We start from the raw sequence: 20,430 nt of genomic DNA, 5'->3' as shown, positions 1-20,430 counted from the left end.
AATGAATTTGCCATAGTGTCTGCCTGCGATGCTAAGACAGACATGGCACAGAGATGTATGGATAACCCGCAGATGCATTTGCAACAATTAAGTCAACGAAATCACAAAGGTGAGTTTTGTTGATGTTGTTGACTTATGTGCCAATCAGACATATTCGGTCACGGCATGACTGCCAGCTAATCGATGCTAACATGCTACGCTAATCGATGCTAACATGCTATTTACGCTTGCTGTATGTACATTTGAAACTAGATACCCACATATAATGCGAAACAAACACTTACCAATCGACGGATTTAAGTTGCTCCAATGTCACAAGATGCGAAAGTCCTGATCGTTTGGTCCGCACATTTTACCGGCGATGCTAATAAGGCAGCCATGCTATGGGCCACTTCATTAGGTACACCCATGCTATGGCCGAATAGCGTCAATAGCTATTCGCTCAATAGCTTCAGTTTCTTCAATTTCGTTTTCGCTATCTGCCTCCATACTCCGACCATCTGTTTCAATACATGCGTAATCTGTTGAATCGCTTAAGCCGCTGAAATCCGAGTCTGAATCCGAGCTAATGTCGCTATATCTTGCCGTGGTAACCGCCATGTTGTTTGTATTGGCAGCCCTGTATGACATCACAGGGAAATGGATAGTGGTTTCGAAGATAGCGAAAATAAGGCATTTTAAAGCTTTATTTAGGGATATTCCGGGACCGGTAAAATTTAGAAAAAAACTTCAAAAAATACAACAAGCCACTGAGAACTGATTTTTATTGTTTTTAACCCTTTTGAAATTGTGATAATGTTCCCCTTTAATGTGTTCTACACCAAAGCGACCGGAGTGATGGGACAGCTTGTTAACGAGAGTTGTGGCTATGCTGGTGAAACAGGTGTTAATCCATGTTGGTGAGTCTGGTTTTAAGTTTCTGGCTGCATCCAGGAAACTGGTTGTTGAGAATTTTCCAGAGCTCATGTGGCTTATTTGTGTTTTCCTCTATTTTGTCGTTGATATAATTTTTTTTTAAGGATTTAGTCAGGTTGTTGGTCTTATTTCTTAATTTATTGCATTGCTTTTTGAGCGTTGAAAGGAGTGATTTGAGGTTATTATTATTGGGTTGTTTATTTACTTCGGGTTTGCACTTTTGTATTGTATTTTCTGTCCGATCCATGGTTCAGAGCGGGCTTTGATCCTGACAGTTCTCACAGGAGCCATATCATTTAGTATAGTAGATACATACAATAAGCAGCTAGCACGGCCTTTTAGATTAACTGGATAGTTAACATCAACACTAAAGTTAGCTAGCTCAGGCCCGTTGTGCGTTCTCTCTGTAAAGACATGTATTTGTTTTTGTGCAGAGAACTCCGGGCATTTTGCATATAATACATATAATGCTCCGTGACCCAGACCACTCTGTCTGCGGTGCCCTCTGCTGGTTGTTCAGGTGACATTTATTTGTGCATCTGGTTTGTGGGAGGAATGTCTCTACACAAAAGCGAAAAAGCGATCCACATATGCAAATTCAATACAAATACAAAATCAAGCATATTTATAATCAAATCTCAAATATACAATTTTTTTTCTAAGTCACATGTTCATATCTTTTATTTGTATATATTTTAAAATATCGAAAATATAGTTATAAATATGAGTTTATTTATAGAAATTATGTATTCATTTGGATATCACATTGTATTTGTGCATTTATTAATTATGCATATTGATATATACAAGTCCATAGGTTGTGGGTTTTCTATATGTATCTTACCACCATCAACGTGTGGATGGGGACTGAATGAATGATGGCTTCTCAGTTCTTACTGTAAGGTGCTTTGTGTGTCTGGAAAATCGCCGTATAAATCATTTGTCAACTTATATTTTTATCCATTTCTGAATAGACGAGAAAAAGATGCGGTCTATGCAGAGGTACTCAAACCAAAGAGGCCCAAGTAGGTGGGTTTTTTCGGTCATTTCACAAAATTAATTTCATTGTGTGCTGGTTTAATCCTCTCCTCAGAACCTGCCAAACTTTTTCCTCTTCCAGAGCGTTTTTTGCTGACCGCAGCAGATCAGGTGGAGACTCACAGGTGACCTTCTTTGTATGCTTTATTTTCACCTCCACTCGCATGTAAACATTGTGAACTGATTATTCCTTTTAAACAAATGCTAACGAGATATTTTGGACACAAATTGCAGCCTACACAGAGTATGCATGTATCTGTCTACAATATATCTACAATATGTATTATATCACACACCATAATGACAGTTCCATCGTCATGTTTCGAGTCATATAGGGCAGTGGTCCCCAACCACCGGCCCGATTGGTACCGGGCCGCAGAAGAAATTGTGTTTATTTTTATTTAAAAATTATTTTTTTTTTTTAATTAAATCAACATAAAAACACAATATACACTTACAATTAGTGCACCAACCACAAAATCCTCCCTTTTTTTATGACAAAAACGTCCCTTTTTCATGACAAAGAAAAAAAATAATAATAATTCTCCCCCCACACTGCCCGCGGGACAAATTAAGCGGATACAAAAAGGTTGGTGACCACTGATATAGGATAAAGCATGGGTGTCTAAACTTTTTCCACTGAGGACCGCACACTGAAAAATCAGAGCACGCGTTTGAATATAATTTCATTTCAAAAACCTATACAATATACACTTTTTTTTTAAACCTTTGGGGCTCCCTCAAGTTAGGTCCTGGGGACCCAGAAGGGTTTCAGTCTTAAAAAATGTTCAAAATAGGTCATGAATCTCTAATTCAACTTCAGGTGAAAATTATATAGACATATACATATACACATACATATACAGTACATATATTTACATTTTGAGCTTTTGGTCAAAATCCTATTTTTGGGGCAAAAATAAAAAATATACAATATTTTTCCCCAAAATATTTTCATAGTGGAATATTTGATGCAGAGTAATTGGATCCCTAAATAGGTCAATAATTCATAGCAAAAATAATTTTAATTCATTATTATTATTTTTTAGCAAAGACAGGTTTTTTAATTCCACTAAAATTATTGGAAATCCAAAAGTGCCCCACTCAAAAATATATTTAGCTTTTTTTTTTACTATCAACACTTAAATCTGTACAGATAATATATAATGTAAAGGGTTTAGTATATTCACAATAACAATCAATATAATTAGTATTGAATTAGTATGTATTTTTTGAAATTCATATTTTTCATGATTTTTATTTGTTGAATATATGTCATTTTTGTCCTTTTATCAGTCAATAATTCATATTTAGAAATTCATATTTTTCATGTTTTTTATTTGTTGTATATATGTCATTTTTGTCCTTAAATCCGTCAATAATTCATATCAACATTGATTTTTATAATCTGTATTATTTTTTGAGAAATTATATAAAAAAATGTGTTATTAGATTTAACAATGTAACGTTTTCTGATTGTGTATTTCACAAATTTGCTGCACAAATTTGCTCTTTTATTTAAAAAATGTTTTAGTATTTTTAGAATGATGTGCTGTGGGCTGGTAAAACATTAGCTGCGCCCCCCAAATGGCCACTAGGGCACAATTTGGACACCACTGGGTTACAGGAATAAACCAAAATGCAAAACAAGACTGCTCAGTTTTTGTGTAAAAGGTTTTAATAATTTTTTTTAATAAAACTTACATATTTCACCAGCACAGGACACTTTATAACCGCAGTAAGGATCAATGTGAATGAAATACATGGAGAATTATGAATACAGTCAAGTCAAATAGAAGAATGTAGCGTTACAACTTTGTTATGTAAGGATTGTTTGCAGCATTAGCAGATCGACAATGCTTCAAAAATATCATAACCTTATTTAAAAAAAATATGTAATTCAAATGTAATGAATACAATTCATAAATACTTATAATTTACACTTTAATAAAATTGTAATCAATAAAAAATACAATCCCTAAATACAATAAAGATTGAATAAATGTAATATATAATACAAAAAACAAACCATTAAATTGCCCACTCTAATAATCTTTTGAATAAACTCACTGTGTCCACCTGTTAATATTTTTTAAATCCTATCAAACAGGACAAGAATAATACATTTTCAAAGACTGATTTCAAGCACCAGTGATGATGCTGGAATTTGTCTTCCAAAAGTGATGCATTTTGCAATTCTAAATACATCACAAAACCTCTACTTGTCTGTAAAAAGGAGCAAAAGTACATTAGAATCATTTTTACTCTTCGCCACACCTTTGACTGGCCACTTGGTGCAAGGCAGAATTCAGAGATCATGAAGTAGAGGTCCTAGAACTTGGACTTACTGATTCTTAACCTCACACTTGACCACTTTGACGTCGGCGAAGTCAAGCTGGTCCTCCTCGACATCCGCCTGATTGTATGAAAACGACGTTAACGTGGCCCGACTTGTTCTGTAGAAAAAGTGTTTAAAAGTGAAGGAATAGACCAAAGAACCTTAGAATAAGCTGCAAGACATCAACTCACCTCTTTCTCCTCACTTGTGGCAATGATGCGGACGGCGTCGTCGTCGTCTTGTCCCGGATTTGTTGTATACCTGCCTTTGGTTTTCCTGTTATCAACACAAACATGTTGAACAATGCAAATCATTTTTAAACTTGTTATACCGACTTAAATGTAAAAAAACGTAGAGCACAATAACATCAATGCGGACGGCACATAATGCCAGCAGTACACGAAAAAAAACTCATTTAAATAATGCGATCTGCCCCATTTTTCAATTGCACTCGCAGTTTTTGAGTAGATCTCACGCAGCACACCCACGTGCAAACTATAATTTATAGTTTGCACACGCCGACTAGTGTTTTGGATCTTAGTAGATCAGGCTCGTAGGTCACAACCAAAACAACATAACTTTCCTCCAGGACGTCTTTGTCCATGTGATGAAACAACATAAACACAACAGAACAAATACCCAGAATCCAATGTAGCCCTAACTCTTCCAGGGCTACAATAGGGGGCGGGGTTGTATATTGTAGCCAGGAAGAGTTAGGGCTGAATGGGATTCTGGGTATTTCTTCTGTTGTGTTTATGTTGTGTAACGGTGCGGATGTTCTCCCAAAATGGGTTTGTCATTCTTGTTTGGTGTGGTTTCACAGTGTGGCACATCGTTTTAACAGTATTAAAGTTGTTTATACGGCCACTCTCAATCTGTATGGCTGTTGATCAAGTATATCTTGCAGTCTCTCACTGCGTCCGCAGAAGCCAAATACAACATGTGGCTGGGCTTGCACGCAGCTTGTATGGATTGTAAAGTACGCTAAAGGCTGTGCCTCCACGGCGCCCCCTTAATATTGTTGTTTGAGTAAAATTCGGGGGACTGATTACCCCTGGAGGAGTTTCGAAAATTTGGAGTCTCCCGAATAAATCGAGGGTATACAAGTATGGCGCTGTAAAGCGCCATTCATATAAAACTTGCGGGCCGCACCAACATTTATTCTTCATATTAAGGTGCGGGCCGCAAAATAACGTCTCGTGGGCTGCATTTGGCCCGTGGGACGCGTGTTTGAGACCACTGTCCTAAACAGAAGACTTTAGCCACAGTAGAGATGAATATAAATGGAAATATACAGGAATATGAATACATCCATCCATTTTCTACTGCTTGTACCTTTCGGGGGCGCTGGAGCTGCATTTGGGTGGAAGGCGTTGTACGCCCTGGACAAGTCACCACCCCATCACAGGGCTAACACAGATAGACAACATTCACACACTAGGGCCAATTTAGTGTTGCCAATCAACCTATCCCCAGGTGCATGTCTTTGGAGGTGGGAGGAAGCCGGAGTACCCGGAGGGAACCCACGCAGTCACGGGGAGAACATGCAAACTCCACACAGAAAGATCCCAAGGCCGGGATTAAACTCAGGACCTTCGTATTGTGAGGCACATGTACTAACCCCCTGGTCCACCGTGCCGCCCAAATATGAATACAATCAAGTCAAAAAGAAGAATGTAGCGTTACAACTTTAATTTAATCTCACACTTCAATATTGAATAAATGTAATAAATAAAACAAAGTACGATCCATAAATAAAGCTTCCACTCCATTAATCCTTTGAATCCTTTGAATAAACTCACTATGTTCACCTGTTTATAAAGTATTTCTGAAATGTTATCAACATTTTACAAACAGGACAAGCATAATACATTTTCAAAGATTGTTTTCTAGCACAAGTGATGATGCCGGAATTTGTCTTCCAATAGTGATGCCTTAAATAAAATATGCTTTGCAATTCTAAATACATCACAACGCATCTACTTATCTGTAAAAAAGAGCAAAAGTACGTCATCATTGTTTTTTACTGGTCACCACACCTTTGATTGGACACTTGTTGCTAGGCAGATTTCACAAGCTTCAATCTTATGGTCTCATATAAATGCCAGTCATTCAAAAGGATGATTTTTTTTTTTTCACAAACATTACAGTCAGACGTCATGAAGGAGGTCTTAGATCTCAACTTACTGATTTTTCGCCTCAAACTGGACCTCGTTGACTTCGGCGATGTCAAGCTGGTCCTTCTTAAAAACGACGTTAACGTAGCCCGAGTTGCTCTGTAGAAAAAGTGTTTAAAATTGTTGAATTAGATAATAAACCTTAAAATAAGCTGCAGGACATCAACTCACTCCTTTCTCCTCATTTGTCGCAATGACGGGGACGACAGTGTCGTCTTGTCCCGGATTTGTTGTATACCTGCCTTTGGTTTTCCTGTTATCAACACAAACATGTGAACAATACAAACATTTTTGGCACTTTTTATACTCTATATCAGGGGTTACCAACCTTTTTGAAACCAAGAGCTACTTCTTGGGTAGTGATTAATGCAAAGGGCTACCAGTTTGATACACACTTAAATACATTGCCAAAAATAGCCAATTTGCTCAATTTACCTTTAGTAAATAAATCTATATATATATATATATATATATATATATATATATATAAAAAAGGGTATTTCTGTCTGTCATTCCGTCATACATTTTTTTTCCTTTTACGGAAGGTTTTTTGTAGAGAATAAATGATGAAAAAAACAAGGTTCTCATAGTCATCATTGTCACCGACGTCCCACTGGGTGTGAGTTTTCCTTGCCCTTATGTGGGCCTACCGAGGATGTCGTAGTGGTTTGTGCGGCCCTTTGAGACACTAGTGATTTAGGGCTATATAAGTAAACATTGATTGATTGATTGATTCTTGTATTCTGTTAATTCGGCAGAGGATTTTGCTGGGGACTGAGAGGAATGTGAAGCCTCTCCAGTTTTTACATTCTCTGTGACAATTAACCCTCCTTCCAATCATCGGGAATCTCCTCGTTTTCCCAGATGTAATTTAGAATCCCATGGAGGATATCAATGGTGGCATTGCTTTCAGTACATCAGGTGGGATGTTATCCTTCCCTGGTGCCCTGCCCAGCTTCAGTTTTTTGCTGGCTCGCTTTATTTCTTCCTTTGTTATCCTACCATAGTTGATTAGGTTTCCTCAATGACTGGGGGAGAGTCTATTCAGGACTTCTTCAAAGTGTTCCTTATAGCAGTCTAATTGCTGGGAGTCTTTGGTGAGAAGGTTTCCCTGCTTGTTCCTGATCGGGCAGCTTTTGTTCCGTTTTTGCCCAGACGGCTGACGGGTTATTCTGTAACTTCCTTGGCGTTTCTTTCCCTGGCTGCTGCCTCTGCTTCGCTGGCCAGCTCCTCCATTTTTGTTTTCTTGTCCTTTTTGCAGAGTTTACAAACCACCTGTTCTTTTCTTGGAAGTCTTGTCTGAGGCGTTTCTTCTTCTTGTCTGTCTGTTGCTTTGATGTCACGCTTAGCCTCAATCTCCCTCCAAGTTACATCTGGGATTCAGTTCTTTCTTCTGGGGTCTCTGTAGCCCAGGACATATTCGCAAGCGTTAGTGAAAGCCGTCTTGCATCTTTCCCATTTGTCGTTTATGACATCTCTTTCTGCTAGGGCTTGGAACCGGTTGCGATAATACTTGTCGTATTATGTTATCCTTCGGTTTCCTTGTCTCAAACCTTCTCTTAACCCTGTTCCCAACTTTCTTCTTCACTGCCAGTTTCGCTGAGTTCTGAGGTGGTCAGAGACTCTGACATCAAGGAGAACTCTCCTCCATTTCCTGTCTATTGCAAAGTGGTCAAACAAGCATGACTGAGAGAAAAGTAAAAAGTCCACTTTTTAAAATATGTTAGCTCGATGCTAATTGGATATGCCCTTATGCATGCTATTGTTGATTTCAACACCTTCAAAAAAAACTAGAACGCACGTTACAATCAAACAGCTGGTGTGTAATAAATATAACACATACAGTACTAACGGGTTGTAGGACTCAAAAGGACAAAAGTGGCACATTGGGTTCAATGGCAATGACTACTTCCTGACTAGAACAACACACTTTAGTCTGTACAATACTGTCATCCAACGTCTTGGAATTGCAACTGCAAAGTGAGGTCTACTATACAAAACTTGCAAATGATATTCAAAACAAAATATAAGAACTGGATTGGAAGCACGGTTATCATTACGAGACTGGGTGAGTGACCACTGTTGGGAACAATCTTTTTTTGGGGGGGGGCTGTAAAAAAACTATTACATAAACTTCGTCATTGTGAACTATATAGACAATTGTCAAACAGGTGTGTTCTGTTTAACCTCTTTTGGTAATGTAAGCTAGCAGCTGGCGGTCCTTTCCAAGGTTTCTCATCGTAACCATTGGGTTGAGTTTTATCTTGCCCTGATGTGGGGGATCAGAGCCGAATGCCGTTGTGGTCTGTGCTGCCCTTTGAGACATTTGTGATTAAGAGCTATATAAATAAACTTTGAATTTAAACTTACATATTTCACCAGCATGTGCTCTTAAAACGGAAGACTTTAGACACAGTAGAGATGAATATGAATAAAATACACAAAGAGGACTGTGTCACGGCCCAGGTGCGCGTCAGTGCGCATTCATCTGTGCGCTCAGCTCCGAGAGCACGTAAGGCACGTGCCAGACCGGCAGCAACAAGCAGCTGCAAACAACAACTTGCAATCAGCACACCTGGGGCGGATCATCAGACCCTCCTTCAAAAGCCTGCACAACCTGCTATCCCGCACCGGAACTTAGCCTTCTGTTGGCGTACAGTAAGTGATCATCGTGATTATGCAGTGTTGCTCTCTCTGTGTGCGTCTCTCCCGTCGTGTCTGATTTGGTTCCTTGTCTTCCTTGTCCTTCCAGCATTCTGCCTTTGTTCCTGTGTCATTTCTTGTTCCCTTGCTTCTCGGACTGCCCTTTTGGGTTTCTCTACCTCCCGCTTGGACACAGACCTTCTACGCCTCGCTTAGCCCACGACTATCTGCCTGCCCACGGACTTCCTTCAGTCCTTGTCCCTCCCCTTGGTGCTTTAATACCATGCCATGCCCTTGTGTCTGTCCATACTCCTTCCATACGTAACACTATGAATACAATTGTCACCGTTTGCTGCCACCTGGTGGTTTGTATTTTTGTGTAATGTATCTTCTTTATTTGAATTATTTCTCCCTTTTTTTTTCTCCCTTACCCCAAAGTTCCTGTGTTTTCCTTGTGGGCAGAGTTACCACGCCTTGGCTCCTTAGTACCAGATGTTTTCTCTGCAGCCACGAGTATCTCGTTATGCTATCTTGGCCATTCCAGTGCCATCCAGCTTAGAGTTTTTGTAGGTTGCACGTCTTGTATAGTTTTGTGTTTGTGAGTACACCAGTTGATCTGCCGTCGACTTGACAATTTGAAAGACGGTTTTATTAACCTTTCTGCATCCTTGGATTCCTTTCAACAGCATTGAACAGCATGGCGACAAAAATCAAGTCAAAAAGAAGAATGTAGCGTTACAACTTTGTTATGCAAGGATTGTTGATTTGCAGCATTAGAGGTTGTTTTCCAAACAAACCAACAACGCTTAAAGTCTAAACTTATTTTTCAAAATATTACAAATAAAATATAATACAATCCATAAATAATTAAATCTCACATTTTAATAAAAATTGGAATAAATGTAATAAATAAACTACGATCAATAAATCAATCTCTCACTCTATTAATCTTTTGAACAAACTCACTATGTACATCTGTTTGTACAGGTATTTTTGAAATGTTATCTAAATATAAAAAATAGGACAAGCATAATACATTTTCAAATATTTTTTTCTAGCAGTGATGATGCTGGAATTAGTCTTCCAAAGTGATGCATTTAATTAAATATACTTTGCAATTCTAAATATATCACAAAGAGTCTACTTGTCTGTAAAAATGAGCAAAAGTACACACCACACCTTTGATTGGACACTTGTTGCTAGGCAGATTTCACAAACTGTGATCTTATTTTCTCATATTAGGAAGTGGGAGTCATTCAAAAGGAAGATTTTTTTTTTTTTCACCAACATTTAAGTCAGACGTAAATGAAGTAGATGTCTTAGATCTCAACTTACTGATTCTTTGCCTCAAACTTGACCATGTTGACGTCGGGGAAGTCAAGGTGGTCCTCCTCGACATCCGCCTGGTTGTTGAAAACGACGTTAACGTAGTCCGAGTTCTGCTGCAGAAAAAGTGTTTAAAAGTGGAGGAATAGACAATGAACCTTAGGGACATCAACTCACCTCTTTCTCCTCATTTGTCGCAATGATGGGGGCGGTGTCATCGTCTTGTCCCGGATTTGTTGTACACCTTCCTTTGGTTTTCCTGTTATTGACACAAACGTGAAAAATGCAAATCATTTTTAGACGAGTAGGGATACGAGTCTGATTAAAACATATTAAATTGATGCATTTGGATCATTCCAGACACAGGAATGTGTCATATCTTGTGATCATGTTGTGTTTGGTTATGTTCTGTTTTGTTTAAGACTCCTTTAGTTCCTGTTTGTGCACCTCCCTGAGTTTGTTTTGGTTGCAATATATGTTCACCTGTCTCTGATTAGTGTTCGGCCGCTCACCTGCTACCCGAGCACTAATCCGAGGCATTATTTAAGCCTGCCATTGCCAGTCAGTCAGCCTGGCGTCATTGTTCGTTTCATGCTCTGTTCTTGCCACAGTAAGTCTTGCTTGTTTCATGCAACGCCTCTGCTCTCTTCATGCCATGCCAACTAAGTTTTTAGTTTATTCATGCCACAGTTAGCTACTTTTGTTACATGTCCATAGTTTTGTTTCCTGCGTCGAGCTGTGTTTTCGCCTTGCGCGCCTTTCAGTTTTCCCCCTTTTTGAGATTCAAGATTGAATCATGTTTATAACTCCATGCCAAGTCACGAATAGTCCGTCTACCTTCCTGGAAGAACGACCCCGCAACAAACTGTGTTACCCCTTCCCCTTCGAGCTGTCCTGGATGAATTGAAATCATTTTTTCCAATCATTTTGGAACTTTCAAGCGTACTCCTTACTTGTCATCGCCATGTCTCTTCTTCGTTCTTCTGCTTCGTCTCTGTTATGTTTTTGTACATTACTACTTGCCGTAGTTTTGAAGCAATGCATGATGGGAATCCGGATGTTGTGTGTCAGTGTATTAACATGCCGGCGGGAATAAAAACACGCTGAGAAATAGCTCCGTGCCTGCCTACTTTATTTTGGGGCGGCATAGCTCGGTTGGTAGAGTGGCTGTGCCAGCAACTTGAGGGTTGCAGGTTCGATTCCCACTTCCGCCATCCTAGTCACTGCCGTTGTGTCCTTGGGCAAGACACTTTACCCACGTGCCCCCAGTACCACCCACACTGGTTTAAATGTAACTTAGATATTGGGTTTCACTATGTAAAGCGCTTTGAGTCACTAGAGAAGTGCGCTATATAAATATAATTCACTTCACACTTCACTTATGGGTTATAGATAAACCTATGGATAACGGAGACATATATAATAGTTTCATTTTCAGGTGAGAGGGGACGCTAAAGGCCGTGCCTTCAAGGCACGCTCCCAATATTGTTGTCCAGGTGGAAATTGGGAGAAATTCGGGAGAATGGTTGCCCCCGGGAGATTTTCGGGAGGGGCACTGAAATTCGGGAGTCTCCCGGGAAAATAGGGAGGGTTTGTAAGTATGATGAGGACTCAGTTGCAGACGGGGAACGATTGATGCCGGCTTTTATTCTGCAGTTTCTAAGAACTATCTTCAGACTGAGTGAATGAACAAATGGCGATAAACTCCAGACTTGATACAAGAGAGTAACCGTCAAAAGGAACGTAGCACAGGGCGCAAAATAATAAACTGAAAATCTTTCCCGAGGGTGGAAAAATGGCGATAGGAAAATTCCCACTCATCTAATAACAAAGAACAACAATCTAGGATTAGCTACACCAAATAAAAATCGCTCATAGAGGAAGAGACAAAAACCTATAAACAGAAACTACACTCTAAAGAGCTAAGAAAACTACAAATTATAGCGCCCCAAGAGAAGGGGGAAATAAGGCAGAGCACTATGAAATTAACTCGAACAAAAACTGACCAAAAACTTTTAGCCGGTCAAAATCACTCCCCTTCAGAGGGTACAAAGAAACCAAGGAATAAAGCAAAGCAATACTTAGCGACTTTGAAAAGACTGTGGAAGACGGCTGGCGGTACACGGTGAGACGATATACTCTGGCGACAAGACAGGGGGAGACTAGCTCTATACTAGAGATGCGCGGCTAGGCAATTATATCATCCGCAACCGCATCACCAAAGTCGTCATCCACCTGCCCTCCACCCGAACCAACATTTTATTGGAACCGTACACGCCAGCTAACCGCCTGCTGAAATACATCAGAGGTTGGCCGCCTTTACCACTCACAGAGCTATTTAAACCTGTTTCACAGAGTAATGAAGACAATTGGAGCCGCTAACGTTCTCACGACTATTAAATAGCGTTCATCTTGATGACTAGAATATGGGCGTGCTGAGAAGCCTTTGCCTTTGACACCTTCAACAACATGTACGAACCGATTGTTAGTCAGGCAACTTGTTGTGTGCAGCTTCCGCAATCACACGTACAAGATGGAAAAGGCATACTGGGTGATACAAAGTACACTGATGGTTGTGATATAAAGAACTTTAACACTTACTAATATGCGCCACGCTGTGAAGCCACACCAAACAAGATTGACAAACACATTTCGGGAGAACATCCTCACAGTAACACAACACAAACGCAACACAACAAATACCCAGAATCCTTTGTATCCGTGACAAAACCTGAAAATATTTTATTTGCTGCTAGCGGGGTGTATAAAATAGTCAGGATGTGTCACAGATACAAAGGATTCTGGGTATTTGTTGTGTTGCGTTTATGTTGTGTTACTGTGAGGATGTTCTCCCGAAATGTGTTTGTCAATCTTGTATTGTGTGGCTTCACAGCGTGGCGCATATTACTAAGAGTGTTAAAATTGTTTACATCACAACCATTAGTGTACTCTGTGTCACCCAGTATGCCTTGCAGTCGTGTGCGTATTGCCGCGGAAGCCACACACAACATGATGCTGGACTGACAAGCAAATCGTGTGTGATGTAGAAGGCGGCAAAGCCAATGGCTTCATAGCACGCCCTAATACTTATTATCTGGGTGACTGCCGGCAGTCAACCTAAAGAGTAATAGCGTCCCCTATTGTCTTCTTCGCCTTATGACACGGGCCCTAAATGGTTCTTTGAAAGGCAAAGGATACCGATCCTAGAACCATGTATATCAAATATTTCCGGATGGTTCAACCGCCATCCGCCCGAATCTAATTAAAATCTATTTTTTGGTCATGTCAACCGCCCGACCCGCGGTTTATCCACGGATAAGACCGCAAACCGCGCATCTCTAGTCTATACACATATGAGGGAGGGTGGCACAGGTGGGCACAATCAGGAAATCGGGAAAGACATCAGACCAGTGACACAGAAGGAAGGGCAAGTGGCCTGAAACGAGAGGAGGGTTAGACTATCCACACAAAACAGGAAGTTCGCCAGACAACCCCAAAACAGGACTTCCTTTACCGCGGTGTGACAGAATATGCTGTGGTGTTATGATGCTCCCGCCTACACTACAGTTTGTTGTCTGTAGATTGTAGTTAACCTGTGTGATGACTGTATTATGCTGATAGTATATATTTGTACCATGAATTGATTAACGTGGACCCCGACTTAAACAAGTTGAAAAACTTATTCGGGTGTTACCATTTAGTGGTCAATTGTACGGAATATGTACTGTACTGTGCAATCTACTAATAAAAGTATCAATCAATCAATTCTATTTTGCAGAAAAATGTTACAGATTATAGATGTGTTCTGCTTTAGTCCAACTACATCGCACACCGTTTGGAGAGCACAGTAACATCAATGTGGATGGCACACAATGCCGGGGGCACACGCAAAAAAAAACGCATTTAAAAAAGGCGATCTGCACCACTTTTCAGTTGAACAAGCAGTCTTAGTAAATCACACTCAAAATGCTGACTGGCAAACTTTGCAATTTACAGTTTGCACACACTGTCTAGTGCAGGGGTGCCCATTACGTCGATCGCGATCGACTGGTCGATCTCGGAGGGTGTGTCAGTCGATCTCAAGCCAGGCATTAAAAAATAGACATAAAAATGAGCAATCATCAATCATACCAAGACTTCACTTTCGTCAGTTGTTTGACATTCTCGGCACCCGAGGATCTTGTGAGATGACGCTGGCTGCTGCGAGCTCATATTTAAGACAAAAATCACTAACAGGGCGGACGTAGAGAAACACATTTTATTTCTAGAGACTCCATACCTACTGTCAAAACTCTAAAGACCGACTGCACAGTTCCTGTCTTCACCATAAAAGACCTGTTTCATCCTGCCTGTGCTAACAAAATAAGAGTCTCAGAAAGCTAGCGTGCACAACCTAGCAAGCTACGGAGTTTGATGCCAATGTATTTCTCCCCCGCCCTCAGCGACCGCTTTCTCACTTGCTTGCCCACCCGCACGCTCACTGACGTCATTCACCTGCTGCCAGACATTAAAGGGCCACACACATATGCTACTCTCATAACAAAGTGTTTAAAAACGAGTATGCAAGTTGGACAAATGAGATGCCAAATCCAACCACTTTCATGTGGTATTGGACAGAAAGGAGGACTTTTTTTTCCCTCCATTTGAAAATGCGGACGTTATCAGCACCACTGTCTAATTCCAATCAATGCAAGTCATCAGAATCAAATACACCAACTTATATTCTTGTCTTCATGAAAGAAAGGAATCTATGTGTGTTAAACATGCTTGTATTATCATTAAACACCATTAACTTGTTAACAAAAATGTCTCTTTCATAAATAAATAAATATAAATTATAAATAGGAATGAGGTTTATCTCCTCGACTTGGTCAATTGAAAAGTAGCTCGCCTGCAGAAAAAGTGTGAGCGCCCCTGGTCTAGTGTGTTATTTGGATCTTAGTAGATCAAGCCCTTAGTGCAGGGGTACTGTAGTTTACAACCAAAACCACAAAGGCGGACCAGTGTTGTTGGAGGGTGTTGAACACCCATCCATCCATCCATTTTCTACCGCTAGTCCCCATTTTCTACCGCTAGTCCATTTTGGAGTCGCGTGGGGCGGGGGCGGGGATTTGCTGGAGCCTATCTCAGCTGCATTCGGGCAGAAGGAGGGTACACCCTGCACAAGTCGCTACCTCATCGTAAAATTCACGTCAGCCATGACTTTCGGTCAAGGAGCCATGCCACAACAGTGGGAGACCAGGCTATGTTTGGTTTCTTCTCAACACCTGTTAGAAATATTATATATATATTATCACACAACTCTTATGCTTTAGGGCCGTTGCTATAGTTATTATCAATTGTGCTGAAATTGTATTTTTCTTTGTCCGTGCAAAGCTGGCAATCCAAAAGATTGCAAGGCAGTCTCGTATCAGTGTTTGTTTCCAGAATCGGCCTGCTGACTGCAAAAGCCGAACATCGAGTACCGTGACGCAGACAGAGCAGAGACAAGGCTATATCACCACTGTCAGCACATTTCCATATTTGTATAATCATATATTGTGTCTAACTGGAGCTGTCGAGATTATCCGCCTTCCCTCAGCCACAGCTTCGGTGATGTAACCAGGGACCTCCCAAATAATTAGAGGAATCACGTTTGGATCTGTAACTAAAGTACAGCCTAAAGAATGTGTCTCCTCAATTGAGCCAAATTTAACTCTGTCTCTGCATGTTTCCTTGCTTCTTGTCTGTTTAATAGATGTCATCAGTGTTTGAACCTGAAAACACCGCATATTACAACCAAAAAAATGACTGTTATCCCACAGCAGTTTGTGACCAGGGTTTTGTTGTTGCGTATGGTTCTTCCACACGCGACCACCAAAGACTCCTGACTGTGGAAAGAACAGCCTAAAAAATGTGTCTCCTCAATTGAGCCAAATTTAACTCTGTCTCTGCATGTTTCCTTGCTTCTTGTCTGTTTAATAGATGTCATCAGTGTTTGAACCTGAAAACACCGCATATCACAACCAAAACCATGACTGTTATCCCACAGCAGTTTGTGACCAGGCTTTTGTTGTTGCGTATGGTTCTTCCACACGCGACCACCAAAGACTCCTGACTGTGGAAAGAACAGCCTAAAAAATGTGTCTCCTCAATTGAGCCAAATTTAACTCTGTCTCTGCATGTTTCCTTGCTTCTCGTTTGTTTAATAGATGTTATCAGTGTTTAAACCTGAAAACACCGCAAATCACAACCAAAACAATAACTGTTATCCCAAAGCAGTTTGTGACCAGGCTTTTGTTGTTGCATATGGTTCTTCCACACGCGACCAACAAAGACTCCTGACTGTGGAAAGAATAGCCTAAAAAATGTGTCTCCTCAATTGAGCCAAATTTAACTCTGTCTCTGCATGTTTCCTTGCTTCTTGTCTGTTTAATAGATGTCATCAGTGTTTGAACCTGAAAACACCGCATATCACAACCAAAACAATGACTGTTATCCCACAGCAGTTTGTGACCAGGCTTTTGTTGTTGCGTATGGTTCTTCCACACGCGACCACTAAAGACTCCTGACTGTGGAAAGAACAGCCTAAAATATGTGTCTCCTCAATTGAGCCAAATTTAACTCTGTCTCTGCATGTTTCCTTGCTTCTTTTCTGTTTAATAGATGTCATCAGTGTTTGAACCTGAAAACACCGCATATCACAACCAAAACAATGCCTGTTATCCCAGAGCAGTTTGTGACCAGGCTTTTGTTGTTGCGTATGGTTCTTCCACACGCGACCACCAAAGACTCCTGACTCTGGAAAGAACAGCCTAAAAAATGTGTCTCCTCAATTGAGCCAAATTTAACTCTGTCTCTGCGTGTTTCCTTGCTTCTTGTCTGTTTAATAGATGTCATCAGTGTTTGAACCTGAAAACACCACATATCACAACCAAAACAATGACTGTTATCCCACAGCAGTTTGTGACCAGGCTTTTGTTGTTGCATATGGTTCTTCCACACGCGACCACCAAAGACTCCTGACTGTGGAAAGAACCAACTGTCTGTGCGTGCGTTTGTCACGAGCAAAACACATTGGAAGGCAGACAGCAACGCTGTTCTCTGCCTACTGTATATTGTAGCATCCCGGAAGAGTTAGTGCTGCAAGGGCTTGTGGGTATTTGTTCTGTTGTGTTTATGTTGTGTTACAGTGCAGGTGTTCTCCCAAAATGTTGTCATTCTTGTTTAGTGTGGGTTCACAGTGTGGCGCATATTTGTAACAGTGTTAAGGTTGTTTACACGGCCACCCTCAGTGTGAACCAACTGTCTATGCGTGCGTTTGTCACGAGCAAAACAACATTGGAAGGCAGACAGCAACGCGGATGTCTCTTACCTGCAAATGTACAAGATCAGCAGCAGACTCAAGAACAGCATGGCTAACACTCCCACAGGAGAACCGACCAGAACCCACAGACTGTACCGAGCTGAAAAGTTGAAAGACGTGCATGAGAAAAGGTTGAAAAGGATCATTAATTAAGAAATACAAGAGCAGCAAAGACCATTTTCCATGCGAGCGGAAGACATTTTGAAGGCCAAACTGTCCAAGCCTAAAGGGTTGACGCTGAAACAGACCAGCGACGAGGTATGTCGGTCTTGGTCCGAAAGGTTGAGGGTGACAACGCTGGTCCTTGTCACGCCCCCGAGGGTCACATCTATGATGGCGGATTGATTGACAGGCACCCCGGATAACTCCCAATAGAGCAAAGGTGTCGGGTTGGCCCGGCTGTCACAGGAGCATCGTGTCTGGGATGAGTCGTTTTCGCAGCGGGACGAGGCCAGGATCTCTGGACGGACTGAGGAGCGGCGGTGGTTAGAGCGTGCGAGAAAATTCCAAACGACATGAAACGTCTTACAAGATAGGCTCACATGTGACATTGATGTTGAGAGTCTCAGAGACGTCAAGGCCGTGGACGTTGACAGTTTGACAGTAGAAGTCTTCCTGTGAAAGTTTTTTCACTTTGAAGGAGATCGCCTCTCCTTGGCCGATCACCTCACGCTCCCCCGCAGCCACTCTGTACCACGTGAAGTTGGCCACCGCTGGGTTGGCCACGCTCGTGCACGTTAAAGTCACAGTGTTGCCGTCTGGGACCGGGCCGGACGGATAGACCGCCACCGAAGTGTTTCTCGGAGCATCTGGAAGAAAAATACACTCCTGTTAGAGCTCAGTGAACATCTTGCAAAATACCTTGTCATCAGCATAATTGGGGATTGATATTGGTAAATAATTAAGACTTAAGACTTAGACTTCCTTTTTATTGTCATTCAAAATTGAACTTTACAAATAACAAATAAGAACAAAATTTTGTCGCATTTGCTCAGGGGTGTCAAACTCAAATACAGAGTGGGCCAAAATTTAAAACCGAACAAAGCAGTGGGCCGAGGTTGAACACATTAACCTTTTAATAGGGACCCAAACAAGTTTTGCATTGAATCTTGAACAAGTGTGAAGTGAAGTGAATTATATTTATATAGCGCTTTTTCTCTAGTGACTCAAAGCACTTTACATAGTGAAACCCAATATCCAAGTTACATTCAAACCAGTGTGGGTGGCACTGGGAGCAGGTGGGCAAAGTGTCTTGCCCAAGGACACAACGGCAGTGACTAGGTTGGCAGAAGCGGGAATCGAACCTGCAACCCTCAAGTTGCTGGCACGGCCACTCTACCAACCGAGCATGGCTTACAGTATATACATTTATAGTGACATGCAAAATCGAGTTTCAAATAATAATAATAATTTAAAAATATCAATGGCTTATCAAATAAAATTTAAATAAAAATGAAATGCCTCTTTTTGGCGGCGGGGTTTGGTGATAGCGGGGGTTGTATATTGTAGCGTCCCGGAAGAGTTAGTGCTGCAAGGGGTTGTGGGTATTTGTTCTGTTGTGTTTATGTTGTGTTACAGTGCGGGTGTTCTCCCAAAATGTGACATTCTTGTTTGGTGTGGGTTCACAGTGTGGCGCATATTTGTCACAGTGTTAAAGTTGTTTATACGGCCACCCTCGGTGTGACCTGTATGGCCTTGCATTCACTTGTGTGTGTGTGTATAAGCCGCATGTACTATGTGACTGAGGCTGGCATGCTGTTTGTATGGAAGAAAAGCGGACGTGGCGACAGGTTGTAGAGAACTCCCACCCCCAGTATTGATGAAATTCGGGAGGGACACTGAACTTCGGGAGTCTCCTGGGAAAATCGGGAGGGTTGGCAAGTAAGAGTATTAGCGGTGAATGCGGTGTTACAGCGGCGGGCCAGCTCTTATGTTAATTTGATATTGCCTCAAGGGCCAAGTGAAAATACGAGGTGGGCCAGAGTTTGACACCCATGCTTTAGCTCTTGGTAGTGCAGGATTGACTGAGGGGGTTCGTGCCTATGCAGCACAGCAGTGGGGACAGAGTATCTTCTTGGAATATCCCACGTTTGATGTCCACCTCTGCAGTTGGCTTTAAGTTGGCCTCCAGAGTTGTCTTTCATTGCCTCATTCAGGCTCTTACCATCCTGGTAATGTTACAAAGTTCCAGACAATCCAGTATTCGGATGTGTGGCATTGAGTCCTAGGCTTTCTTGTAGTCAATCTAGGCAGTGCACATTGGTGTGTCTGACTATTTGTACTGTGGTGCTTGGATCCCCTGGTGTTATTGCCAATGCTCTTCTGAGCCCCTATCATGTATTGATCCATATGCCTACTCACTTTGGCTACTATTGAGCCCCATAGGAGTTTCCATGTGGTGCTGAGAAAGGTTATACCAGGGGTGCTCATTACGTCGATCGCGAGCTACCAGTCGACCGCGGGGGGTGTGTCAGTCGATCTCCAGCCAGGCTTTTAAAAAATATAGACCTAAAAATTAGTGATCATCAATCTTCACCAAGACGTCACTTAATTGACATTCACGGTACCGGAGGGTCTTGTGAGATGACGCTGGCTGCTGCAAGATCATTATTATTAAAAATGACCGAGACGAAGGCGAGAAACACTTT

General features: G+C 41.3%; 1 protein-coding gene and 1 long non-coding RNA gene across 2 annotated transcripts in view; both read right to left on the bottom strand.

Annotated features, from left to right (window-relative positions):
• Nucleotides 1-4,482: 4,482 nt before the first annotated feature.
• LOC133539751 (uncharacterized) lies at nucleotides 4,483-6,707 on the bottom strand. The gene is made up of 3 exons (XR_009803485.1): nucleotides 6,640-6,707; nucleotides 6,479-6,567; nucleotides 4,483-4,567 (listed from the first exon to the last, which is right to left on the bottom strand). It is a non-coding gene; the product is annotated as an uncharacterized LOC133539751 (long non-coding RNA).
• Nucleotides 6,708-8,941: 2,234 nt separating this feature from the next.
• LOC133540247 (B-cell receptor CD22-like) overlaps nucleotides 8,942-20,430 on the bottom strand; it is a 28,923-nt gene continuing 17,434 nt past the window's right edge. Inside the window, exons 7-12 of the mRNA XM_061882838.1 lie at nucleotides 18,325-18,591; nucleotides 17,958-18,251; nucleotides 17,792-17,882; nucleotides 10,615-10,696; nucleotides 10,447-10,553; nucleotides 8,942-9,014 (exon numbers count right to left, since the gene is read on the bottom strand). Of these exons, the coding sequence (XP_061738822.1) occupies nucleotides 8,942-9,014; nucleotides 10,447-10,553; nucleotides 10,615-10,696; nucleotides 17,792-17,882; nucleotides 17,958-18,251; nucleotides 18,325-18,591 (914 nt within the window). The remainder of the gene's footprint in view (nucleotides 9,015-10,446; nucleotides 10,554-10,614; nucleotides 10,697-17,791; nucleotides 17,883-17,957; nucleotides 18,252-18,324; nucleotides 18,592-20,430) is intronic.

Source organism: Nerophis ophidion, linkage group LG21, assembly GCF_033978795.1.
Source record: "Nerophis ophidion isolate RoL-2023_Sa linkage group LG21, RoL_Noph_v1.0, whole genome shotgun sequence".
NCBI classification, from domain to species: domain Eukaryota; kingdom Metazoa; phylum Chordata; class Actinopteri; order Syngnathiformes; family Syngnathidae; genus Nerophis; species Nerophis ophidion.
The sequence above is the reverse complement of the archived record's forward strand: the minus strand, read 5'-3'. Positions and strand labels throughout refer to the sequence as shown.